Source organism: Pristis pectinata, chromosome 8 (genome assembly GCF_009764475.1).
Source record: "Pristis pectinata isolate sPriPec2 chromosome 8, sPriPec2.1.pri, whole genome shotgun sequence".
NCBI lineage: Eukaryota > Metazoa > Chordata > Chondrichthyes > Rhinopristiformes > Pristidae > Pristis > Pristis pectinata.
The window spans coordinates 51,931,833-51,959,799 of record NC_067412.1 but is presented as its reverse complement, the minus strand read 5'-3'; the positions used below and the strand labels follow the sequence as shown (position 1 = coordinate 51,959,799).

General features: G+C 44.3%; 1 protein-coding gene across 1 annotated transcript in view; it reads left to right on the top strand.

The window, feature by feature from the left end:
* stk26 (serine/threonine protein kinase 26) overlaps positions 1–27,967 on the top strand; it is a 92,999-nt gene that overhangs the window by 48,841 nt on the left and 16,191 nt on the right. Inside the window, exons 3-7 of the mRNA XM_052021522.1 lie at positions 14,321–14,377; positions 24,003–24,111; positions 24,191–24,348; positions 25,112–25,297; positions 25,925–26,073. Coding sequence (XP_051877482.1) covers positions 14,321–14,377; positions 24,003–24,111; positions 24,191–24,348; positions 25,112–25,297; positions 25,925–26,073 — 659 coding nt within the window. The remainder of the gene's footprint in view (positions 1–14,320; positions 14,378–24,002; positions 24,112–24,190; positions 24,349–25,111; positions 25,298–25,924; positions 26,074–27,967) is intronic.

Below are 27,967 nucleotides of genomic sequence, written 5' to 3'. Positions count from 1 at the left end.
ATTCTCCTACGCACAAATGAATAAAGTCCTAGTCTGAAGTAAATGAGAATCAGGTTGTGTTCTTCACTCAGCTATCCAACTTGGTCCCTATAACCTCTGATTTCCCCACAGTCTGAAAATGCCTCCACCCTAGCCTTGAATGAATTTGGTGACTCCCTTTCCACAACTCGATAGGCTGGAGAATTGCAAAGATTCCCAGTCCTATGAGGGAAGAAGTTCATCTTCTAGAACATGTTGGCATTATAAAGGTGGAGGTATTATCTCAGTGGGTTTAAAGGTGAATAAATCCCTAGGATCTGATGAGGTGTATCCCAGGGTGCTGTCAGAGGCAAGGGAGGAGATTGTTGGGGTCCTGATGTGGATTTTTAGTTCTTTGCTGGCTATAGGTCAAATGACTGGAGGACAGCAAAGGTGGTTCCTTTCTTCAAGAAGGGCAGCAGGGATGAGCTGGGCCTGTGATAGGGAAGCTATTGGAAAACTTCCTGAAGGACAGGATTAATCTACACTTGGAAAAGCAGGGATTAATCAAAGACGGGCAGCATGGCTTTGTTTGGGGAAGCCCCTGACTGATCAGTTTGATTTAATTTTTCCTAGAGGTTACAGAATATGTTGATGAGGGTAGTTCAGTTGATGCAGTCTACATGGACTTAAATAAGGCCTTTGACAAGGTCTCACATGAGAGACTGGTCCAGAAAGTTGGAACCCATAGACTGAGAGCATTGGCAAATTGGATCCAAAATTGGTTTGGTGATAGAGGTTAGAGAGTGATGCTGGAGGATTGTCTTTGTGTTTGGCAGGCTGTGACCATTATGTACCACAGGGATTGGTGCTGGGACCTTTACTGTGTGTCAATTACATTAAAGATCTGAATACGAGTATTGGAGGTATCATCAGAAAGTTTGCAGATGATACAAAAGTTGTTGGTGTCATTGATAGCGAGGAGGATAGTCTTAGGCTACAGGAAGATACTGATCAGTTAGTAAAATGGGAAGAACAATGGCCTTTGATATTTAGTCCTGGTAAATATGAGCTAATACACTTTGGGAGGTCTAATAAGACATTAATATAGAATGTAAAAATCAAAAAAAACTGCAGATTCTGGAAATCTAAAATAAAAATAGAAAATGCAAGAAATACTCAGATTAGGCTGCATCTGTGGTGGAGAAACAGAGCTAACATTTCAGGTGGAAGATCCTGTTCTGACGAAGGGTCTTCGAACTGAAACATTAACTGTTTCTCTTCCCACAGATGTGGCCTGACCTGCTGAATATTTCCAATGTTTTCTGCAATTAACATAGAATATAAATGGCTGGGATCCCACCACCAATTGTTGAAGCACCCCATAACCTGCCAACCTGAAAATGACTCTTTTATCCCTGGCCTTCCTTTGTGGTCCATTAGCCACTATCCAAAGTAATGTGCTGCACTCAGACCTATGAGCTCTTGTGCAGTATTTTTACATGTTTTTTTCGAAATCCAGATATACCATATCCTGCTTGCCTTGATCTACCCTGTCAGTTACATTCTCAACAAACTCCTAAGATGATTTCTCTCTCCTAGTACTGCAATGCCTCCCTAATCATTTTATGCTGCATGAAATATCACAAATATCTCCAAGAGTTGGCACAGTGGTACAGCTGGTAGAGCCGCTGCCTCGCAGCTCCAGAGATCTGGGTTCGATCTTGTTCTTGGGTGCTGTCTGTGCGGAGTTTGCACATTTTCCCTGTGACCACGTGGGTTTCCCACTGGATGCTCTGGTTTCCTCCCACATCCCAATGACGTAGATAGGTAAATTGACTGCTGTAAATTACCCCTTAGTGTAGGTGGGTGGTAGGAGAAGTTGATGGTTATGTGAGAGAGAATAGTGACGAGGAAATAAGTGGAGATGTGGAAGCGGTGGGCATGCTCTAAGAGCTGGCATAAAGTCAATGGGCTGAATGGCCTCTTTCTCTACCGTAATGGAATGAGAGAAACACTCAATGGGTTGCAGCATATTCCCCACAATTGTTGTTTGGCTAACTAGCCCACAGTTCCTTGTTTTCTCTCCCTCCTTTCTGCAGCAGTAGTTTTACATTTATCGTTTTCCAGTTGGTCAGAACCTTTCCAAAATCTGGGAAAGTAATGGCTTGATGTACTCACTACCTCTGCAGACATCACTTTTCAAACCTTAAAAGATAGGCCATCACATCTGAGGACTTGAAACAAAAAAAAACATATTTTGCTGGAAACACTCAGCAGGTGAGGCAGTGTCTGTGGAGAGAGAAACAGTTTATGTTTCAGGCTGAAGACCCTTCATCAGAAACTAACAAAGCGGCCACCTTACAGTAGCTCTGACAGGATCTTCAACATGAAACATTGACTCTCTGCACTAATGCAACCTGACTCATTGAGTATTTCCAGCATTTCCTCTTCTTTCAGATTTCCATTAACTGTAGTTTGTTTTCTGATTTTTTTTTAATTCTCAGGATGTGCTGGCCTTCTGCTCATTAGTTTATCTGCTACTTATAATCAAGGTTAAATTCTGTATTCTCTTTTGCCTCTTTGTTAACTACTTTTGGTGTGTTTTCAGCTTTAAAGAATTCAACAAAATATCTTGTTTATCATCTCTGCCATTTCCTGATGCCCTGTTATTAATTCCCCAGTCTCATCTTTAAATTGACCAATGACTACTTCTGCTTCTTTATATAAATGTAGAAACTCTTCACATCCACCTTTATGTTCTTTTCTAGTTCATTCCCATGTTCTGTTTTACCTCCTCATCAGTGTGTTAGTCGTCCTTTGCTGGTTGCAAACAAAGTAGGAACAAGAATATATGTGTAAGAGAACATTTGGGGAAATAAGGAATGGGGAAGTGGGACTGATGGGATTGCTCTGCTGGAAGCTAGCATAGACTTGACAGGCTGAATGGCTTGCTTCTGTATTGTAATGAGGAACCATGAGTTGGCCATTAGGCATCTTGACAATGGTCTACCTTTCAGTATCATTACAGCTGTAACTTCAACTCTGCATTCCTCCCTACCGCAGTAACCTTACAGCTCCTTGCTTGTTGAAACTCAATCTACCTCTGCCTAAAAAATATAAATACTCTGCTATGGTTTTTGAAATTCTCTCAACCCTCTGGTCTATCACTATTTGTAGCAGCAACATAAGCCTTTTCATAGAACATTGACCATAGAACAGTACAGCACAGGAACAGGCCCCTGGCCCACAACGTCTGCACAGAACACAATGCCAAATTAAACTAATTCTCATCTGCCTGCACGTGATCCATGTCCCTCCATTCCCTGCATGTTCATATGTCTAACAGCCTCATAAACACCCCTATCATACCTGCTTCCACTACTCCCCCTGGCAGACCGTTACAGCCACCTACCACTCTCAGTGTTTAAAAAAAACATGCCCCACATATCTCCTTTAAACTTCCCCCTATCACTTTAAATTCATGTCCTCTCATACCTGACATTTCCACCAAGGGAAAAAGATTATGTCTGTCTACCCTATCTATGCCACTCATAGTCTTATAAATTTCTATTAGGTCTCCCTTCAGCCTCCGACGCTCCATAGAAAACAAACCAAGTTTGTCCAATCTCTCGTTATAGCTCATACCCTCTAATCCAGACAGCATCCTGATTAACCTCTTCTGCACCCTTTCCAAAGCTTCCACATCCTTCCTATATTCTTTGCATTCAGGCTTGGATCACCTGTCCCACATTTATTGTATAACATGTCTGATGCATCAACCACCTTTGGACGTGTGTGAATACTGGTTCTTAGCAAGAAACCAAGGTAGCTGCACTTCTCAAGGGACAGGGCAGATTCTAATTCCCTTGAACATTCGGTGTAGATGCTAAAAGCTGCTGTCCAATTTGCCGTTAATCGCTTTCTCTCTACTGCAAATTTCAGGTCTCTAGTATTAGAACTCCACTTCTCTGACCTTCCAAAACATTTGTGATTTTCAATTTTTTTTGTCCTAGAGGTTATCATTGCACAAATCTGCTATCTTTGTGTTTCATTAATGGCAATGCTGTGACAATATGTATTGAATTTTTAATGGTCTTTTCATTGGCATGTCTACCATTTCACATGTTCCTGCATAGCTCAGTCTGTCTCCTCTAGTTTTACCAGTGAGAGTCCACAATGTTGTTCCCCTGTTTCATGTTCTCTCTCCACAGGGCAGTGTGTATATTTAATTTAGTCGCTCACACTCCTTTGGTCAAATGTTGCTTTTCTCCAAGACAAGCAAGTGAGGTTAGCTTAGTCAAGCAAGATGTACTTTGGTAGAGAGAGGACCTTGTTGCCGTGCCAACTCTATGTGGAGGGCTGTTCGCTCAACCATTCAAAGCCTGCTGAGGCAGTCAACCACTTAATAGAAAAGGCCAGTTTTGCTCATGGGCAAGTCTTTAGTTCACATAAAGCCGTCTTTTGTGTCCCAGTTGAGATTTGTACACCATACAGGGTGTATTCACTCTGTTCCTATTTTTTATTTAAAGGTAATTCCAGTTGTGTTCAGGTCAGTGTGCATTACAGTGAGGCCATTGATTGAAGAAGGCAGAGACCCACTCAAACTTGTCGGTTTGATGGTGATTTGCCAATTCTGGGCTGCGACATCATCACATTCCATCCCCTCTCCCAACATTTAATCCCAACATGGGTCACCTGATGCTAGTCCACATGGCATTCAACCAATACTGCCGCATGCCTTCCCACCTCGCCCACCATTCCCTGCTCTCATGTGTATGCTGGACAAGCATTGCTGCCCTTTTATCCGTGGCCATGTTACAGATCTGACAGGAGTGCAGAGGAAGAAGAAAATCTTCCAAAGGTTTTCCTTCCGAAATTACTTGACATCAGATTTGGACTCCAGTATACTTCACTGACAAAAAATAAATAGCTGGAAAAACTCAGTGGATCGAGCAGCATTTGTTGAGGTAAGGGGGGTGGTCGATATTTTGGGTTGAGACCCTGCATCAGGACTGGCAGAGGTTGGATGAGGGATGGAAAAGGCAAACAAAGGAAGAGAGAAGGAGGGTGGACTGGTGGGAGTGGGAGAGGAACAAGGGGTTGGGGGGGTGCACCTTTCAATCTCTTCCCCCTCCCCCCCCCCCCCTGCCCATTACCAAGACTTGTTAACCTCCTCTCACCTCCCACCCACCCCCAGTTCCATCTGCCCATCACCCACATATCTATCCACCTGGGTTTCTTCTTCCTTGGTTCACCTTTCCCATTCACTTCTCCTCCTCCTCCCCTACCTGTCTCCATTTGTCCATCAACTCTCCCTTATCTGCTTCCACCTATCACCTACCAGCCTCTGCTTCACCCTCCCTTTCACCTCTTTATACCAGTTATCTTACTTCTACACTCTCAGTCCTGATGCAGTGTCTTGACCTGAGAGACCGACCGTCCCTTTGCCTCCACAGATGCTGCCTAACCTGCTGAGTTCCTCCAGCAGTTTATTTTTGCATCTGCAGCCACTTGTGTCTCTGTATTCCATGACAGTAGTCATACAACTTGGAAAAAAGGCCCTTCAGCCCACTGAGTCCATTCCAAACCATCAAACACTCATTTACAGTAACCCTACATTAATCCCATTTTATTCCCCCAACATGCCCATCAGCTCTCCAGAGATTCTACCACTAGGGGCAATTTGCAACAGCCAATTAACCAACTGACCCGCACGTCTTTGGGATGTGGGAGGAAACCCACGAGGTCACAGAGAGGTGCAAATCACACAGCACCCAAGGTCAGGATTGAACCTGGATCACTGGAGCTGTGAGGCAACCACACTGCTTTCTCCATGCTGCCATTGATCTTTTTATTGACTGACCCTCAATTTATCATTTTGTGTGGGAGTTTATCAGTTGCCTTCTGAAAATCTGTGTAGACAACATCTCTTGTGTTTCCTTCATAAACTTATTTAACTCATCAAAAAAAAAATTCCCTGGCTAGTCATCCGCAATTTTCCTTCACAAGTCAATGCAATGCTGCTGATAATTGTTTCTCAAAGACTCGCCTCTTCTAAGGGACACTGAACTATCTTTCATTCCTAGGCAAGTCCTTGAACCCCTTTTCATATACAGCTGTTGCAGCTGCAATTTTCCAGTCCTCTGGGTTTGGGTATGATTGACAGCTGTGGTAAACCTTTCTGCACCCTTCCCCTCACTTCCCTGAATGACCTATGGTGCATTCCCCCTGAACCAGGTGACTTAAAGCATAGGCATCCTTTCTAGTGCCTGATTCTTATCAGATTCCAACCCAAGCATTAGCTCTACCACCTCCCCTTCAAGGAGATTTTGGCAGCTTCCTCTTCCTTGTTTGAGACAGAGATAAAGTACTAATTTCGAATGTAATCTATTCTTTTGGCCTCTGCAGATCCCCTTTTGTATTTATCACTCTGACCAGCATCTTATTATCTGCTTGCAATTTACATATCTAGAGAACTTGTATGTTAACAGTCATTCTGTATTCACACCTTTATGTTCATTTTATTTTATTTTCTACATCCTCTCTCAGCTCAGAGTATTTGCCTAATTTTTTCTTTCTTGAATCCTTCTCCTGATCATCATCATCATGCCCACTTTTATTTTTATTTCATCACATTCTCTATAGTCTTCACCACAGAGTTCTGACTTGGGATGTTCTGTCCTTCCCCTTGTGGATTGTTCCAAATCCACATTTGTGAACATCTCTCTGCAGGTTGCCCATTGTTCTATTTTACCTGCCTTCCTCGGGTCCCAGATCTCCTCTCATCCCTTGGAAGTTAGCTCTCTGCCATTCCTTAATCTGCTGGTACAATGATTCTTGCTGCTTACCTATTAACAATTGGTCCACTCAGAGGTCAGGATCGAACCTGGGTCGGTGGAGCTGAACAGAATCCATCAATGCCCACTTTGTCATTGGGCTGAAAGCGTGCATATCAAAGAAGTTCTCTTTTAGAAATTCTCCCTTTTTTGCCCTAACATTACTCTGATCGATGTTGAAGAAATGAAAGTCCCCTAATATCACTGCATTGTTCATATACAACTCTAATTTCTCTGCAGATTTGAGCCTTTCATCAGTAATCTATTGGACATCCCAAAGCATGTCAGTTCCCTTCTTGCTTAACTTTAAACAAAATATGTTCTGTCCTTGATTCTTCGATGGGATTAATATGGATAGGTGCAATGGTTGGCATGGATATAGTGGGCCAAAGGGCCTGTTTTGTGCTAAGACTTTAAGCTCATGCTCTCTTTTCAGCACTTAATATCTTCATTAATCAGTACTGCCAGCTCACTTTCAATCTCCATCTTTATCGGCTCTGAACACCTTGTATCCAGGAATATTAAATTCCCACTCCTGCCCTTTCGTGAACTTCCTTTCAATTATGAGCATTACATCAGATTCCCATGTGGCTTCTTGTGCCTGCAGTTCACCAACTTTGTTCATTACTTTTTTTTAGGACAGAAAAGGTTGAGGAAAATTCCACCCAATTGCTCAAAGCAATGAAGGGTTCAAGTGCAGCAAATACAAATCATTTCCACTGGTGGGTGGAATCCAGCATATTGAAGTTTGAGATGAATTTATGGATTATAGGGGAATCAATGTTATGGGGAACTGATGTGGGGCAAAGATCAGATCAGCCAGGATCTTGATGAATCGCAGAGCAAACTCAAGGCATTGAATATGTGTCTCCTGCTTCTATTTGGGTTCTCGTGTAAGTCTGTAATTAAAGGGGACAGGTTTACAGTAGTCAATGGAAGGACTGAAGGTTGTTGGGGAAGGGGTGATAAGACATGTTTTGCGCAGTCAGCTACGATCTGAAGTATGTTGTATTATGAAAGCAGATTCGATTGTTATTTTCAAAAGGGAACTGTATTTTTAAAAAGATTTGCAGGGTTTTGAGGAACGAACGAGAGTGGGATCAATTGGATAGGCCAGTTAAAGAGCTCAGAATGACCCGGTGACCCAAATGGTCTCTGGCCTTGCCTCAGTCCAGCACGGATTTTGATAATTGTGTAATTAGCAGCATTGAACTTGCTCAATTTTTTTTAGCTCTTGTCATCAGTTGGGCTCAGTTCCTTTTTTCTGTTAGGGTGAGGCAATGATACGGAGGAAGTGGATGGAATTTCATCAGTTTGCCCTCGGTATGGAGCAATGTGTTTGAACTCTTTGCTGTGCTGTTATCTGTGAATGTACTGCAAAGCAAGCCTCATAGACTCAGAGTTGTACAGTGTGGAAACAGGCCTTTCAGCCTGACGTCCTTGTCGAACAAAGTGCCTTCCTAAGCTAGTCCCATTTGTCTGCATTTGGCCCCTCCCCCTCTAAACCTTTCCTATCCATGTACCTGTCCAAATGTCTTCTACGCATTGTAATTGTACCCGCCTCTACCATCTCCTTTGGCAGCTCGTTCCACACACCCACCACCCATGAAAAACATGTCCCTCAGGTCCCCTTTAAATCTTTCCCCTCTCACCTTAAACCTATACTCTCAAGTTTTAGACTCCCCTATCTTGGTAAAAAGACTGATTGACTGTCTACCATATCTATGCTCCTCATGATCTTATAAACCTCTATGAGGTCACCCCTCAGCCTCCTTCACTTTGGGGAAAACAGTCCCAGCCTATCCGGTCTCTCCTTATAACTCAAGCCCTCCAGTCCAGGCAGCATTCTTGTGAATCTTTTCTGCATCTTGCTTAACCTCATTCTTCCTATGGCATGGCAACCAGAACTGTGCACAGTATTCCAGGTGTGGTCCCACCAATGTCTTGGATAGTTGCAGCATGACATCCTGACACACTCGCTTATCGGTTCCCTGGACCCTATGCTGGTGTGTGGTCAGAGGAATGCAACTAGCTCCAAACTCCCCTCCAGTTGACCAAAGCCCCCATTCAGGAATATATCTCCACTCTCCCTTTGCTCTGGAGCTAACAACATGCAGCAGGTCATTAGGGCTTCAGAGAGAGATCTCACCAGCACCTCCTTGAGAGTTGACCTTGCCAGCAACACTGACAGCAAGGAATGATTTGTTTTAGTGAAGACTGATGTTCATTAGCCCAAAGCTCTGTGTCCCAGGGGAAAATTGATCATTGTATAGTCGTGTACAGTAGTACAGCTCCAGCAACCTGGGTTCAATCCTGACCTCTGGTGCTTTTAGTGTGGAGTTTGCACGTTCTCCCTGCGACCGTGTGGGTTTCCTTTGGGTGCTCCGGTTTCCTCCCACATCCCACCTGCTGGTATGTTAATTGTCCCTTGTGTTGGTGAGTAGCAAAAGAATTTAAAAGGGGAGTTGATGGACTTGTGAGAGAGAACATGATACAGGACTACAGGGAAATAAAAAGCTGGGGAATGAGGATGTTGAGATTGTTCTTCTGGGAGCTAGCGTGAACCTAGTGGATTGAATGGTCTTCCTTTGTGTCACAATAAATAAGTAAGGAAGGCAGTGGCTGTGTGGATATTAACTTAGCTAATAAACAAAGAAGTGAGTTAAATGGTTGCTCGAGTCTATGGGAAATATGTAGCAGTCTTCCCCTGGATCAGTGTGAGACCAGTCATATTAACAAAGTGGACTTTAATTATATGGGACATAATTGTGAAGGTTACAGGGGCAGGTTAAATTTAATGTAGAAAGATGTGAATTAATCATTTTGATTGTAAGAATGAGGAAAGGCTTTGTCTCATGAACAGTTGTGTTCAAATGGATCCGAGAGGAGAGACCTGCAGGCTGTTAGCCACGCATATGTGATCCTTGGGTTAAAAGCAGAAATTTAGAGTGCCAAATCAAGTCTTACATAATACTGGTAAAACCTCAATGAGAATATTGTTGCCGATTTTGGACCCCACACTTTTAGAAAGATGTCCAGGCCTAGGAGTGTGTAAAATGAGGTGAGGAACCCCACTTGCAGAGAGGGGCTGGCAAAACTGGGCCTGTGTTCAAGGGAGAGTTGACAGAGGTGCTCCAGATCGAAAGAAGTGGGCGAAGAGGAAGTGCTTTCAGGGAGCAGGAGAGTCGCTGACAACAGGAAGAGATATAGAATGATTAGCAAAGAGGCACTGAGGTTTGAGGCTTTTTTTGGTATATAGGAATGGTTATCTGGAAAACACTACCTAAAAAAAGTGGAGGAAGCAGCTTTAATGATAAATTCAAATACATGCAAGAGAGAATTGGCAGATTCACCTGGATTTTGCCTGGATTGGAAGACTTTAGTTATGGGGAGAGTTTGAGTCAGCTGGGTTTGTTTTTCCTGGAGCGGAGGAGGCTGAGGAATGATCTGATAGGTTATAGATAGGGTAGATAAAATCTTTTACTCACGGTAGGTGTTTATAAAACAAAAATAATAGGGCATAGATTTAAGTTGAGAGGTAGGAGTTTTAAAGGGAACCTGAGGGGTAAGTGTTATTTTACAGAGTGGTTGATATCTTGAATGCACTGCCAGAGGAGGTGGTGGAATCAGAGACAATCATTGCATTTAAGAGAGGCATAGAGACAGACACTTTAATAGGTAAGAAATAGAAGGATATAGTCCTAATACAGGAAAATGAGATTTGTAAAGGTGGACAAAAAGGTTGGCATGGATGTGGTGGACCGATGAACCCTATTCTGTGATGTTTGACTCCATGACTGTATGGTAGGGCGATGGGAAATGGATAAGGATGTGGGACTAATTGAGTAGCTCTTTCAAAGGGCTTGCACAGACACAAGGAGCCAAATGACCATCTCCTGTCCCATAACATTCCACGTGAATGTTTATCCCGGGGTGGGGGGGGGGCGGCGGGGATGTGGGTGGGGAGGAGTGATATGTGTTATGGAGGCCATAAGGAATCCAGGATGGAGACAGGCTCTTCGGCCACAAAGTCAACCACCTATTCACACTAACCCCATTTCATTTCACTCCCCTACACTCCGGTCAACTCCCCTTGGATTCTATTGCTCACCTACAACACCAGGGACAACTTACAGTGGCCAGTTAACCTACCAACCTGCATGTCTTTGGGATGGAGGAGGAAACCAGAGCACCCAGGGGAAATGCGCATGGCCACAGGGAGAGTATGCAAACTCCACACAGACAACACAACAGGTCAATGTTAAATCTGTGTCACTTGAGCTGTGAGGCAACAGCTCTACCTGTCTGCTCTGGCACCTGAGATCAGCCTGATATACAGAAGCGAGCAGGGACCTTGATGTTCTGCATCTTTGAGCTCACAGATTGGGAAGAAATGGAGTCCAGTAAGAAGAAGGGTTGTGATTTATGAAAGGGGATGCATACTTAGTGGTTCGAAGAAAGTTTCTGTGTTTCCACAACCTCAGGATATCCAGGAAGTTTTGCAACCAATGAACTCCTGATGAAGTGTGATTATTGGTGGAGTAACTATAACAGCTCCCATGACTAGTGTAATAACAACCAGATCATTTCTTGACTAGTGTTGGTTGATGTCACTCATAGTATCCAAAGGAGAATTGGATTAATACTTCATAAAATCACTGCACTGGAGGAGGGCAAGTTGGCTATGGAAGTTCATAAAAGGAAACTTCCACAGGGCTTTTGAGAAAGGCACAGTCGCCCAATAGCACTTGATGGTATAAATATCGGTCTGGGCAGCAGGACAATTGTTATATGGGACCTGAAGGACAGTGGAGACCAGTTTGCTGAAGGCATAACACTCCGCACAATGCGGCCCTCCTTCGGAAGTGCACAGAAGCCTCAGCCTAGATTTTGTGTTAGTATATCTGGAGTAGAACGTGAACCTGTGCCTTCCTGACTCACAGGCAAGCCTGAGCCCCAACTAAAGCTCTTCCAGGCGTGCCAGAAACTCAGGAGAATGTTCTGGAATTTAATGACTGGATACCAATGACTTTGATCTCTGAAGTACGGTAGGGTGTGTCAGTACTGTGGAAAATCCTGTGGTCATGTGGCATTGACGTGACAGCATGGAGCCCAAGGCGTGTGCCCAGGACTGCCAACAGTCGCTCCCGGATTTCTGTGTCTGGGAATGTTTTTTGTTTGTCGTAGTCGCTGCTTAAAAATCCTGTTTTATTCTATAGCCTTCCCAGAGTTCTGCACATCCAAGACCAGGATGTACTTGATTTCTGCGTAAACCTTGTGTACAATGAGTTAGCTGAGTAATGTTGTAATTCATCCAAACCTTTTTAATGGAGAGAGATGCCAGATTTATCCAGTAGCTGGTTCCTGTCCCAGATCCATCTTTTGGTGGGTTGCTGTGGTTTCATGTGGATTCCAGTCCCTGAGCACCTCCCTGTGGTCAGCTGGGGATTCATTGGCAGGGCCTGGGAGCAGTCTGTTCACCCACTCCTCAACCACAGCATTGGGAGATACAGATACAAAACACGCATTGTTCCAGTACCTGTGTGTCTGACTTTGTTATTCTTTGTCTGTTTCTTTATTTGTCCCAGTCTCTTTCTCTCCCTCCCTTACTTTTTATTAGCTCTCCCCCTCCCCCCGCTCTTATTACTGTCATGGTCCCGTCACACAGTTGCAATTATTTTTTTATTCCTGTGTTAAGAAAAGAGGTAAAATTTGTCAGAAAGTATTTGATAACACAATAATAACAAAATACTTTGTGACAAATTTTATCTCTTTTCTTAACTTAAGAGAGGATGTGACCAATTAATTAACGCATGAATCTGCTAACCATGATTTATGATTTATTGGGAAAATTTGAAGGGAACTGCAGAAATGAATCTCAAACTGACGTAATTGTTCTCAAATTTCGTGTAATTACAGGAAGTTCAACCTGCTTGTGGTACCCTGACCACGTGGAAGCAATTTGACTGTGTGTGCAGTTGAATGTTTCAGATAAATGAGTATATTTGCAATGGCCCATAGGCCACAATCTCATTGAAACTCATTGAGGGGATGGATATAGAGAGACGTTTGCTCTGGCTGAGTAGTCAAGAACCAGGGGTCACTGTCTCATGATAAGGGGTAGACTCTTCCACAAATGGGGCAGAGTGGCACAGCTGGTAGAGTCACTGCCTCACATCTTCAGAGACCCCAGGGCTGTGCTGTATGTGTGGAGTCTGCATTCTTCCTGTGACCGCCTGGGTTTCCTCTTGGTGCCCTGGTTTCCTCCCACATCCCAGACACGTGCGGATCAGGAGGTTAATTGGCTGCTGTAAATTTCCCCTGGTGTGTGGGTGAGTGACAGAGTCTGGGGGACTTGATAGGAATGTGGGGAGAATAAAATGCGATTAATGTTAGATGGGTGCTTGATAGAAACAGGACCTTCAGCCCATCGAGTCCAAACCGACTAAGCTACATCTCTCCATGAATGAGATGAGAAATATCTTCACTCAGGATGGTGAATCTTTGAATTATTGTACTCCAGAGAGCTGTGTGGAGACTCATTTGTTCGAAACAGCATTTCTGGAAGATAGTTGTGTCCCAGGCTCTGCTTGCATAAGGAAGTGGAAATCTATTGGTTTCTCCATATTTGGGGAATCGAGGGATATGAGGATAGATCGCACAAGAAAGTGTGGCAATGGCATTGCTCCTGAACTGCTCTTTGTAGTCCAGTGGGATCTTTCACGTCTGCCTGAAAGCTGACTATTTCAGACTAAGTTTGAGGATATTTGGTATGTCACCAAAGGCTCTTGCAAATTCGACATTCGGGTCAAGACCCTGCATCAGGAATTAGTCGACAGTTCCTTTCCCCCACACAAATGCTGCTTGACCTGCTGAGTTCCTCCAGCATCTTGTTTGTTGCTTCAGATTCCAGCATCTGCAGTCTCTTGTGTCCCCACTTTCAAAAACTGACCACAGGAACACACAATGTGGGGGAATACCATGCCTGTACAGTGCCGAGTGATACTATGTTTCTGGTGAGGTATGAAACCATGTCCCCATCTACCCTTTCAGATAAACATGGAAGGATCCCACTAAACTACTGGAAGAACAGTATGGGAGCATCCGGAGGAAACCCACGTGATCACAGGGAGAACATGCAAACTCCACACAGAGCACCTGGGGTCAGAATTAAACCCAGGTCACTGGAGCTGCGAGGCAGTAGCTCTACTTGTTCTGCCCAGTCTATGGGTCTACCCTAAGTGGCCAACCCCTTGTTCTGACTTAGTGACCCCTGGTTCTCAGCCAGAGTAAACATTCTCCCTGTTTCCACCCTCTATGAGCTTAAATCAGATCATGGGCTATAGACCAGTATAAGTACCCCACTTTCCCCATTTTCCTGACTCCCCAGATACGGAAAATTCTCCGAGGTTACAGGCCCAGTTGTAGGTTCCTTGTTGTGTTATTCATTGGATCCCACTACTGGTGTTATTCTACTGAGTAAAACATTTGGAGTCTCATCAATTTTGCTTCTTTCTTCACAGGGGACAAAGTTGTGGATCATAATGGAATACTTGGGAGGTGGTTCAGCCTTGGATCTGGTAAGTGTGAAATCTCTCCATTAGCCTTTGCCTAGTTTCTGAAGTTTCAGAGGGAGCAGCTTGAAGTTGTGATCTTGGGTTCTGCTGAATGCTTGAAACCATTTTATTACCTCCGTGTTGTGATTTTTCTTTCCGCTGTTGGCAAAAGAATAATGTGTCCATAATTGTTTTCCACATGATACACCCAACAAACCTCGACCCCGTCCCAAAACCAAAAAGTCTCTGGAGAATGAAAAATCAGCGAATGTTGAATGTAGGTTATCCCAATAATTCTAAATGTTGGTGTCAGGAGTACTGTGTAATCCAAGGAAAAGTACCCCCTGTAGTTGTCAAGCACTGGTTGTACGCTATACTGGGTGCTTTCACGCCCTAGCTCCAAGTTGTTGCCATTGGTCACCAAGGAATCATTTGATGATAATGGTTGCACTACCCAAAATCCTCTGTTGAGGAAACTGATCTATCTGCCACATAGTTTCATTGTGTAAATTCACAATGAGGTCCAAATGCATCCCAGGAATGCTATTTTTTGGAAATCCAGCCAGACTAAAATGAAAGGCAGCATGCAGACTAGTTTTCTTCCCAGATTGCACACAGGCATGTCAAGAGAGGAGTCTTTGATAGCATCTTCAATAAAACTTCAGAAGTGTTAGTCTTCCTTCTTTTAGTCACAGTGGACACCACAAAGGTGGGGAGTTTGGCAATGGCTTTAGTTGTACTGTGATGGAGAGAAGAGTTTGCATTGGTTTGTAATACTACAGACCTGTGTGTACATTCCTTTGACTCCCTAATACCAGTTCTGCTCAATTGTTTATCCATGTTATTCCGTGCTGTACCCATTTTTCCTATGACTATTGTAGTGTGTCTGCTTTTCATCTTGCACACAGCACTTTCACTTAATATCATTGCTGCAAGATTATTAACCAGAAGAGGGGGAACTTCCTTAATCCAAAGCAACTTGTGACACATTTTTGTAAATGAAGCCCGGCAGGCAAGCTGTACGTAGCAAGATCCCATTGACCAGATAAACTGCTTTTGGTGTTGTTCACTGAAGACGTAATGTTGGACAACAGGCTGTGGCAAATTCCACTGCTCTTCGAGTACTGCCTTGGGATCTCCTGGACCACTAGAAGGGGGCAGGTGTGTCTTAGCTGAACGTCTCATCCAAAGGACGTTGCCTCTGGCAGTATGGCATTCCCTTAGTATTACACTGGAATATGAGCGTCGATTGTGTCCATGAGTTTACTGAGTGGGAACCAATTTTTTCCTTGGATGAGACAAGATCAACACTTATTATTCGTCATTTACTGGAGAATCCCATTTCTGTACTTTTGCATCTGAAAGATTTGACACCATCCATTCTAATGCAGGAATTGGCTGAAGTCATGCAATATGCTAGGAGGGATCAAATGGCAGAGTGAATGTAAATGAGTGGAGTAGATAGGGATCTAGGTTTTGTGCACATAACACGGGGTCAGCAGGCAGTGCAGCAAGTAATTAGGAAGCCAAATGGTACGTTGGCCTTTATTGCAAGCTCGTTGGAGATTAGAAATAGAGAAGTAATGTTATAACTGCCTCCGGAGAGCAGAGTACAGTTTGGTCCCTTTTATTTAAGAAAGGAAATACTGGCATTGGAGGCAGTCCAGCAGAGATTAATTTGGATAATTCCTAGGATGAGGGGATTGTCCTATCAGGAACAGCTTTTAAAAAAAAAATTAGTTCTTGTTCTTTGTCATTTAGACAAATGAAGTAGACAAATGACTTATTGACAAGGTAGATGCCAAGACATTTCTGCTAGTGGGAGAGTCTCGAATGAGGGGGCATAGTTACAAGGTAAGGATGGATCTTGTTTCATATATTCATTCAAAGGATGTGGGCTGAGCCAGCACTTAATTGCCCGTCCCTAGTTGCCCTTGAGAAGGTGGTGATGAGGTACCTTCTTGAACTGCTGCAGTCCTTCAGGTGTGAGTATACCCACAAAGCTGTTAGGGAGGGAGATCCAGGATTTTAACTAGGTGATGGTGAAGGAATGGTGATATATTTCCAAGTTAGGATGGTGTGCGGCATGGAGGGCAACTTCTAGATAGTGTTCCCTTGTTTTTACTAGCCTTGTCCTTCTAGTGGGTAGAGGTGGTGGGTTTGGAAGGTGCTGTCTAAGGAGTCTTGATGCGTTGCTGCAGTGCATCCTGTAGATGGTACAAACTGCTGCTACTGTGCATCGGTAGTGGAGCGATTGAATGGTTATGGATGTGGTGCCCGTCAAGTGGGCTGCTATTTCTTGTATGGTATCGAGCTTCTTGAGTGTTGTTGAAGCTGCACTCATTCAGGCAAGTGGAGAGTATTGCAAACTGAGGTGTGCCAGAATTTCTTCTCAGAGGGTGCTGGATCTCTGATCTGGAATTCGCTCCCCCAGAGGATTGTGGATGCTAGATTTAGATTGGTGAAGGGTATGTAAAGAGGAGGTGGGTGTATTTTTGAAAGAATATGAAATTGAGAGCTGTGGGTGTCAGACACAGAAGAGGGGATGAGGCTTGGGGTAGATTGGTCATGATCATATGGAATGATGGGGCAGACTTGAGGGGCCGAGTGGCCTACTCCTGATCCGAATATGTTGAGATCCAAGGTCTTCGAAATATTAGAAATATTTTAAAAGAGGATGTTTTCCTCTTTAGCCCTAACCCCACCCAGTGTAATGAAAATTAAACCACTTGATCTTCACACCTATTCACAGAACTTCTCTTTAGAGAGCTGACTTGGGTCAGCTAGGCAGCCTTTCATTACACATGTACTTCAGATCTCAGGCTGCCCATTGGCAAGCCTACGGGGAATTTGATTTGGACCTAGACCTGGCACTTGGAGCTTAAAGCATCTTCTCAGGTGTCCCAAAACTCTTGATGATTAATCATAATTGGGCAGGCACCCGAATAAGATGAGCAATGCATGAATCTGTTTACCTGTGATGTTGGTTAAGGGAGGAATGTTGGCCAAGCAGCAAGGACATTCAGTGGTATCATGCACTGGAGAGAGTACAGAGGAGATTCACCAGGATGTTGCCTGGATTGGAGAACTCTAGTTACGGGGAGAGACTGGATAGGTCGGGCTAGTTTTCCCTGGATCAAAGGAGGCTGAGGGATGAATTGATAGAAGTATATAAGATATTGAGAGGCATAGATAGGGTAGACAGTAAAAATCTTTTTCCTTGTTAGCAGTATCAAAAACAAGAGGGAATAGATTTAAGGTGTCAGAGGAGCTGATGGAATCAGATACAATTATGTTTAAGAAGCATCTTGAGACTAAACAGGCAAGGCACAATGATACAGTCTTAATGCAGGCAAGTGGGATTAGTGGGGCAAAAAGGTCAGCATGTGGTGGGCCAAAGGACCTGTTTCTGTGCTGTACACTCTGTGACTCTATCATGGGAACTTCTGCGAGTACAGAGAAGAAAGATGGGAATAAGTTATTCTGACCCTGGAGCCTGTTCGGCCAAATCATGTGATTGTCGCTGATCCTATGTCTCTTGTCCATTTCTCCCTCCCAATTGCTTGATTCCTTTTGTTTCCAAAAATAAGCGTGGTAACAGGCAAATGGCCGTGCGGTCAAACATCTTGTTAGATAGTGGCTCCTGCACAAAGTGTAGTGCTCCCTCTGTACCTGATGACAGCTCCCTGACCTTGGACCCAGGACTTGATCATAGAATCATTCCACACAGAAACAGACACTTTGGCCCACTGCGTCCGTACCGGCCATCAACCATTCATTTACACCAATCCTACGTTAATCCCATTTTATTCACACATTCCCATCAACTACCCCAGATTCTACCACTCACCTGCATACTGGCGGCAATTTACAATGGCCAATTAACCCACCAATCACATGGAGAGGTCAGTATCAAATCCAGTCACTGTAGCTGTGAAGCAGCAGTACTACCTGCTACAACATTGTATCTGCAGGTAACACCACTCATCCCATCTTTAAAAAAATGCTTTTTAAAAAGCTACAATGTATGGAATGTGAGTGAGACAACTTTTATATACACTAAAACTCGCAGAAATGCAAAGGAAGACATAAACAGCTGAATATGGTAACGTCATTAAAACATTCAGGCTATTTCTTGGCAACTTAATCAGATAAAACTATAGGAATCATCAGGGCAAGGGACCAAGTGTTTGGTCACAGAGATATGCTTTAAGGGGCAAATTAAAGGAACAGAAAGAGATGGAGCTGGGGGGGCAGTGGGGTGTGTGGTTGGAGTGCAGGGAGGGTTTGGGGGAGAATTTCACACCTTAGGACCAAGACCACTCAAGGCCCAAGCTGCCAGTGATGTGGGTTCCAGGGCTAACACAAAGTTCATTCACACAAAATTCTAGAGTTAGAGCTGGGTGTTTGTGGGGCTGGAGGAAGCTAACAGAGACCGGGAAAGGGCACAAGCTAATAATCTGAAAATAATGGCCAGAGTTTTTGCAGTCAGGCTGCAGATTACACCCAGAGTTGACACTCAAGTGCAGAACTGTCCCTTGACAAAGTTGCAAAGTCCCCATGCTTAACATATTCCAATAAACCCCCCACCCCCACCCTGCCCAGAGAAGCTTCCACTGACATCTGCATGACCGGTGTTTTCACACCAGTTTACAACCAGCGCCACTGCAAAGCCTTGGCTCAGGGACTGTGAAGCAGCAAGACTGCAGCAATAAAAGGGCACTTTCCATCATTAACAGGAGGTTAATGTTTCAAAACATAACAATTAAAACCCTTTCCCCTTTAGTGTATGCTGTCCTGCTTCACCAGCAATCACAATCAGATTCTTCTCAGGCATGCAGTTGTCACATCCTCCCTGCATGGAGCTCCTCTCCCTTCAGCCATGGAAACCCCCCTCTTGTCTCCCGATGCTCGGCGGTCCTCACAGAGTCATAGAGTTGTGCAGTGTAGAAGAGGCCCTTCAGCCCATCACTTAAGTGCTGACTTCCTCCCCCATTTCACTGTGGGTAGGAAGCCCCAGCAGGACACAGTGACTGCAGGAGTCTCAGGTTGAACCACGGGGCAGCATTCTGACCTCCAAGTGCAGCGCAGCGGGTAGAACCGCAGCCTCATGGTTCCGGAGACCCAGGTTCGATCCTGATCTTGGGCACTGTCTTTGTGGAGTTTGCGCGTTCTCTCTGACTGCGTGGGTTTCCCCTGGGTGCTCTGGTTTCCTCCCACATCCCAAAGACATGAGGGTTGGTTAATTGGCTAGTATAAATTGCCACAGATGTGGATGGGGATCTGAGGAATCAGGAGGGGGAGGGGCAGTGCCTGGGGAGTTGATGGGCTGGTGAAAGGCAGAATGGGATTGATAGTTAATTGGTTCTGACGTGTAGGTACGTGGCAGAATCTACTGGGGAGGTGAGGAGCATGTGAGAGGGAATTGAATTGAAAGAAGGGGGGGAATGGCCTTACTCTGAGAGCTGGCATAGACTTAATGGGCTGGATGGTCTCCTGCTATTTTGAGGCAGAGACCAGGATTTATGATCAGCTGATGAAGTCATGTTGCAGGTCTCAACCCAACGGGTGACCATCCCTTTCCTCCCATAGATGCTGCTTGACCTGCTGAGGTCCTCCAGCAGATTTTTTTGCTTCAGATCCCAGCATCTGCAGTCTCTTTTGTGTCTCCATTTATTAACCGCTGCCAGTCAATCCAGATCTGCTCTGATTCTGCATTATGAAAAGTGGTTGGCACGGACGTGATGGGCTGAAGGGCCTGCTTCTGTGCTGCATGTCTCTCTGCTGCACCTTAGCGGCAGATTGCATTGGGCATTGTGTGATACAGCCCAACACCGTGAAACTCTGCGTGGCCAACGGATTGCAAACAGCACAGCATCTTCAGCTGCTACTTTTTATACAAAATAGGGAAAGTATCGGTTATGTTGTCTTGGAGTTATGACATAGCTTGACGTTGTGAGTCTTGTAAGATAAATTGATAGAACTCCACTGTGCTGGCTGTTTAACTGCTCACAGTCTCTCTGCACCATTCGTCAAGACCACAGCAAATTCATTCCAACAGACAGAAGGTAATGGGTTTAATGATTAATTTGAATTCTTTGTGACTGTTTAACGAAAGCCAAATGTTAGCAATGAGCAGGGACCCAAGGGCGTGAAATGAATAATGAGGCTCCCTCTCCAACCACTGCCCGTGTCCATCGTGTATCTGGTGAAGATTTCCAAATTCTCAAGGTCTAAAACTAAACCTCTTTGCTGACCCTGGTGCCCCTTTACCTTTGCCCCCTTCCTCGCTTCCCATTGTGCAGAAGTCTGTGTGTGTTGTGTGTCAACTTGTGTTTCCCTTTGGTGTCAGCTGTGCAGGAAAGCACAGCAGTGCATTTGGAGAAACAGCTTGAGCTGCATTAGCTGCGGCACTGCAAGGGACCAGTTGTGGTATTGCAGCCCTCATGAAATCTCCCTTGGACTGACCTCACCACCAAGGTTAACCCATGACCCCCACTTTGGCTGCTGCTTGTAGTCAGTCAAGACTGATGTAACCCAGCCTTCTGTCATCCCTTCAACCTCTGTCTGTGTTTTAAACTGAAAAATATTGTTTTTCTTCCTCTTCCTCACCATTTGTGGTTCCGTGTCCACCAACAGTACCTATGGAGACCCCCATGTTTTAATTAATTGTTACTTGTCTCGAGGGTAAACTTCCCTCCGTGATCAGTTGTGTGTTTCGCTGAGCTCCTTGTATCCAGATCTCATTGTTCAACCTCACTAGGCAGTGAGCTGTCAATGACCATAAGTTTTTTCCCCTCCCCCACACACAAGCTTTGAAATCAGTTTATCACTGGATTATTTATCTCGCATTAAGTTCCAGTGCAGGAAGTGGTGCACTCTTGCATCACGTCGATGAGGATGTCTCACATTCCAGCTTGTTAATTTACTTATTTTTCAGGATCGTGGCAGGTTATTAATTTATTCTTCTTTAAGGACTTTGGCATCACTGGCAAGGCCAGTATTTATTCCCCATCCCTAAAAAGCCCCTTAAGAAGGTGATGGGAACAGGTGGGTGGCCACTTTAAGCCTACCACATGGATGAGCCTGGAGCAACATATAGGCAGGTCAGCTGGTTTCCTTCCCTGATGGGTTGTTACAGTAATCCGCTAGTTGTTGTCCCAAACCATTAACTGAATTTAAATTCCTCAGCTGCCAAGGTGGGACTTGAACTGGGGACTCTGGATTGTTAGTCCAGGCCTCTGGAATACTGGTCAAGTAACTTAACCACTGCACCACCAGCATACCCTACTTATGGGTGTACAGTTGCAGTGTGGGTAAAGATCCCTTTTTCAGTAGCCGGAGGTTAGAGATTAATGTCGGGGGGGGGGGGCGGTGGGGTGGTGGGAGCTGAAATTCTGACCCTTCTGCATACCCAACGTGGAACTGACAGGCAAAATGCTGGTGGATGTTGGAAATCTAAACTACAACCAGGAAATACTGGAAGCTCTCAGTAAGTTGGACAACCTCTGTGGAAGGAGGAAAAGAGTTAACATCCAATGGCAACGGCCATTGTTCGGGTCATCCAGAGTTTCCAGCCCTGTGTTCAAAGATTGTAACATCCATAATTATATGAATTAGGAGTAGGGGTAGGCCATACAGTCCTTCGAATATGTTCCATCATTCAATGTGACCTCAGTTCCACAGTCCTCTCTAACCTTTCACCCCTTCAGAATCAGGTTTATTAACACTGACTTATATGACATGAAATTTGTTGTTTTCTGGCAGCAGTATAGTGCAAAGACATAAAATTACTGTAAATTACAAAATAAATAAATCATGCAAAAAAAAAGGAATAACAAGGTGGTGTTCATGGGTTCATGGACTATTCAGAAATCTGATGGCAGAGGGAAAGAAGCTGTTCCTAAATAATTGAGTGTGGGTCTTCAGGCTCCTGTACCTCCTCCCCAATGGTAGTAACAAACAGAAGGCATGTCCCAGATGGTGAGGGTCCTTAGTGATGGATGTCGCCTTCTTGAGGAACTGCCTCTTGAAGATGTCTTAGATGGTGGGGAGGGTTGTGCCTGTGATGGAGCTGGCTGAGTCTACATTCCTCTGCAGCCTCTTGGGATTTTTCATACCAGGATGGAATACGGAACCTGCATACCAGGCTGTGATGCAACGAGACAGAACGCTCTCCACCGTACATCAATAGAAATTAGCAAGAGTCTTTCGTGACATACCGAATCTCCTCAAACAAAGTAGATCCAATGGCGTGCCTTCTTCGAGCTTGCATCAATGTGTTGGGCCCAGGATAGATCCTCCGAGATGTTGATGCCCAGGAACTTGAAACTGCTCACTATTTCCACTGCTGTCCCCTCAATGAGGACTGGTGTATGTTCTTCCAACTTTCCCTTCCTGAAGTCCACAATCAATTCCTTGGTCTTACTGACATTGAGTGTGAAGTTGTTGTTACGACATCACTCAACCAGCTGATCTATTTCACTCTTGCACCCCTCCTCACCATCTGAAATTTTACCAACAACAGTGTCATCTGCAAATTTATAGATTATGGAGAATCTGTCTACATCTGCCTTAAAAATATACAAAGACTGCTTCCAACACCCTTCGAGAAAGAGTCACAGAGACTCATGACTCTTTGAGAGAAAAAAGTTCTGCTCAACTCTGTCTTAAATGGGCATCTCATGATTTTTAAACTGTGACCCTTAGTTCTGGATTTTCACAAGAAGAAATATCCTCTCCACACCTACCCTTTTGCGGCCCCTCAGGATCCCTTGTGCTTCAATCAAGTCCTTGAAACTTCATTATTCTAAACTCTGGTGCATACAAGCCCAACCTCTCTGACTTTTCCTCGTAAGACAGCCTGCCCATTCCAGGTATTAGTGTTGTAAACCTTCTCTGAATTATTTCCAATGCATCAACAACCTTCCCCAAATAGAGACCAATACTCTACACAATACTCTGTATGTGGTCTCACCAGTGCCACGTATATCTGATGCACAACTTCCTTACTTTTGCATTCAATTCCCCTTGCAATACATTATAACTTCTGTTAGCTTTCCTAATTACTTGCTGTATCTACATACAGGACTTTTGTGAATCATGCACTGGGAACACAGATCCCTCAGCATCTCAGAACTCTGGTCATGAAACCAAACCTGGAGGGCTCCCAGCTATGTCAACTGGTCGTATAACATGTTTTGTTGGAGTCTTAGAGAGAGATACAGCATGGAAATTAGTCCTTCAGCTCACCAAGTCCATGCCGATCATCAACCACCCATCTGCACTAATCCCATCTTATTCTCCCCACATTCCTGTCAACTCTCCCCAGATTCTACCACTGCCTTTCAAACCTTCTTCCTTGTCTGTGAAGCGTGTTAGATGCTGGAAAAGTCTGAGTACTTTCCGCAGAGGAGGCCTCTTATGTCAGTTACACCATGTGCTCGACACCTTTATCTGTTCAGCTTCTCTGAATTGCAGTGTATTCCGCCTATTACATCTTTCCTGAACAGTTTGGAAGGGACTCCTTTGCAATTCTCAAGAAAGTTGGCATTCCCTCGGGTCCTGTTACAACTTCTGATGTCTTGGCTGTTTAATATAATTAAGCAGAGTCTATGATGCCAGTTTATAATGGAAATTTCTTTTTCAGCTCCGGGCTGGGCCTTTTGATGAATTCCAAATTGCTACCATGTTGAAGGAAATCCTCAAAGGTTTGGACTACCTGCACTCGGAGAAAAAGATCCACAGGGACATAAAAGGTACACTGTGACTTCATCGCAGCTGAGTTTCTGTTTTGTGGTGCGAAGGATTTCTAAACTCCTTATCTCTCTCCCCCAGCTGCCAACGTCTTGTTATCCGAGCAAGGCGATGTAAAGCTGGCGGACTTCGGTGTGGCTGGACAGCTGACGGACACCCAGATCAAACGGGACACATTTGTCGGCACTCCATTCTGGATGGCGCCAGAGGTCATTCAGCAATCTGCGTACGACTCAAAGGTAGGAGCAGCACGGCAGCTGGCTTTGCAACCGAGGCCATTCAGCACATCATCTCTACACTAGCTCTTTGCAATGAACTGATGCATTCTTCTGCTGTCCCAAACCTTTAATAATTTCAACAATTTACCTGACATAAGAATGTTTAAACGGAAACCCATCTCAAAACAACCTCCCATTGGTTTTCCTACTCGACTGTCGGCTCTGACGAATTACACTGCTATGGAGTCATGCACAACCCCTGGATGTTGCAAACTGCTTTACCGCCATTGGACAGCTGAGTCATGATCACAACATGGGAATCACAACCCAATTTGTCATCCTCATGTTCCTCCCTGTAGCAATGAGGTGAATTGCTTTTTAGTGATGCTGATTCAGGGATCATTGTCATGTTGTTTACCCATTGACAGTATGTCAGTGCAGTTTCCTACGTTATGGTAAAGTCCATGGTTCAGAAGTACTGCTGTAAGTGCTGCAGTACTTCTTGAGAGCACAAAATAAATGTCAAACTATTTTATTCTCCTTTTTCACTCCATTGCTCACTCACTCTCATTTATGCAAGAGATATTTCTCCTTGTTACACCTTTTCACTTTTTCTCTCTTTATTTTACAATCACTCTTCTCACGTGCTCTCCTTCCCGCCCCTCCTTCCCGCCCCCCTCTCTTCCTTTGGGTAATGTGATGCAGTATGGTTGTTCCTTTCACCAACACTGCGGGGCTACCATGTGTGCTGTGTTGTACCTGCACTGTATCTCTCTCCTTGCAGGCAGACATTTGGTCTTTGGGAATTACTGCCATTGAACTGGCCAAGGGCGAGCCGCCCAACTCCGATATGCATCCCATGAGGGTTCTGTTCCTTATACCCAAAAACAACCCGCCAACATTGGGAGGCGAGTTCAGCAAATCTTTTAAGGAGTTTGTGGATGCTTGCCTGAATAAGGACCCTTCCTTTGTAAGTATCAAGGGGATTGGCTTCATGTTTGAGTCGCGTGTTTGCAGAAGCATCTGTTTCTACCACGTGCATGCTCAGAGGGAGCTTCCTGATCCCTGAGACTTCAGTGGGCTTTACACTGTGCAGTTGTCCCATTTGCCTTGGCTGTAACATAGCTTAAACAAAAGATTGAAGGTGTAAGGGTTTTCTCCATACACTCAGACCTCAGACACTGCAGCCTTTTCACACAGGCAAACTACAGATCCATGCATTAAGCTGTAGTTAATTTTAAAAAATGCTTGCGTTCATATCTCAGTGTATGCAGAGAGAAAGTGTAAGAGGTTTAGTTAAGTTTTCCCAAGAGTTGATTCACAGACAAGCAGTTAGACTTTCAGTAAGACGGCGTGAATGATCGGGCAAGTGTTCCATTGAAAGAACAAAAAAACTGCAGATGCTGGAAAACTGAAATAAGAACAGAAAATGCTGGAAACACTCAGCAGGTCAGGAAGCATCTGTAGAGGTAGAAGAAGAGCTAATGTTGCAGGTCAATATTCTGCTGACAGGTCATTGGTCTAAAATCTTCCATCAACCTGAGTGACTCGGTATAGGACAAAGAGAGATTGATTCTCGCTTTTCATTTCTGCACAGCGTCCAACAGCCAAGGAACTGCTGAAACACAAGTTCATCCTTAAAAACTGCAAGAAGACCTCTTATCTAACAGAGCTAATCGATGAGTACAAGAGGTGGAAAGCAGAAGGACACAGTGATGATGACTCCAGTTCAGATGAGTCAGATTCGTAAGTGCTTTCTAAAATATCTCTGAATATATAATGAATTACTGGTCTAATACTCCAGAGGTTGAAATACTAACTGCCTGAAATACTCAATAATTCAGGCAGCATTTATAGAGAGGGAATAATGGTGTAATCAGGACAATTCTGATCACCAGCTTGAAGTGTTTGTTAACCTTTTGCTTCTTCCTCTGTAGATGCTGCCTGAGTTCTTTCCACCTTTACTGGTTTTGCTTTTCCATTTGTAATCCAGTGGGTGTGAGTTCCATCCGACTATATATGCTGAATGGTATACGCAATTATCAGGAAGGGATTTTTTAATGAGCTTTTGAATATCCCTGCCACATCCATGGGAAAAAATTAAACCAGATTTTGCACTAGCTGCGAGGAAATAATAACTTAAACTATTACAGTGTGAGGCTCTGATTAGGGTCTATTTGAGTATAAATTGCAGAGTTTGGCAGGGCCATGTCTACAACAAAATTCCACCACTTTGCTGCAGCAGATAGTACAGCTCCCTTACAGCTCCAGTGACCCGGGTTAGACCCAGACCTCGGGTGTTGTTTGTGTGGAGTTTGCATGTTCTTCCTGTGACTGCATGGGTTTCCCTCAGGTGCTCCAGTTTACCCCACCTCAAAGATATGTGCATTAGTAGGTTAATTTTTCTGATGTAAATTGTCCTTTAATTGTAAATTGTTTGTGATATAGATAAATGATTTGGATGAAAATGCAGGTAGTGATTCGTAAGTTTGCAGATGGCACAAAAATTGGTGGAGTGGACTTGTGGATAGCAGGGAAGGTCATCAAAGGATACAGCAGGGCATGGATCAGTTGGAAATTTGGGCAGAGAACTGGCAGATGGAGTTTAATCTAGACAAGTGTGATGTGTTGCATTTTGGGAGGTCAAATGTAAGAGGAAAGTATACAGTAAATGGCAGGACCCTTAGGAGCTTCGATGTACAGTGGGATCTTGCGTACAAGTCCATAGCTCCCTGAAAGTGACAACACAAGTAGTTAGGGTAGTAAAGAAGGCTGCGGCAGCAGGCTTGCCTTCATTGCTCATGGCATTGAGCATAAAAGTCAGGAAGTCATGTTGCAGCCATAGAACTGTACACAACATTCCAAATGTGGCCTATCTACAGTTTTCTGATTGCTACACTTATAGGAAGAATGTGGAGGCTTTGGAGAGGGTGCAGAAGAGATTTACCAGGCTGTTGCCTGGATCGGAATATATTAACTTTAACAAGAGGTTGGACAAACATGGATTGTTTTCCCTGGAATGCTGGAGGTTGAGGGGTAACCTGATAGAAATTCATAAAATTATGAGAGACGTAGATAGGGTAGACAGTCGGGCTTTTTTTCCCGGGGTGGAAATGTCAAATACTAGAGGGCATAGCTTTAAAATGAGAGGGGGAAAATTTAAAGGAGATGTGCGAAGCAGGTTTTCTTACACAGAGAGTGGTAGGTATTGCTCTATGACTTTAGGTGCTTGGAAGAAACTGTCAGGGGTGGTGGTGGAAGCAGATATGAAAGTGGCACTTAAGCCATTTTATTCTCCCCGCATTCCCATCAACTCCCACCTACACTTGGGGCAATTTACAGTGACCAATTAATCTACCAACCCACACATGTTTGGGATGTGGGAGGAAACTGGAGCACCCAGACGAAACCCATGCAGCCATGGAGAATGTGCAAACTCCACACAGACAGAAACCGATGTCAGGATTGAACCTGGGTCGTCTCTGGAGCTGTGAGGCAGCGGCTTTACTGTCTGCGCCACTGTGTCACCTAGCTGCACCACATTAAAATAAAGAAATAGTGACCATGGAGGCCCAAGAAACAGCAGATTGAAATATAAGGATTCCAATTTTTAATCCTTAAAACTCCAGTATCTGAAATA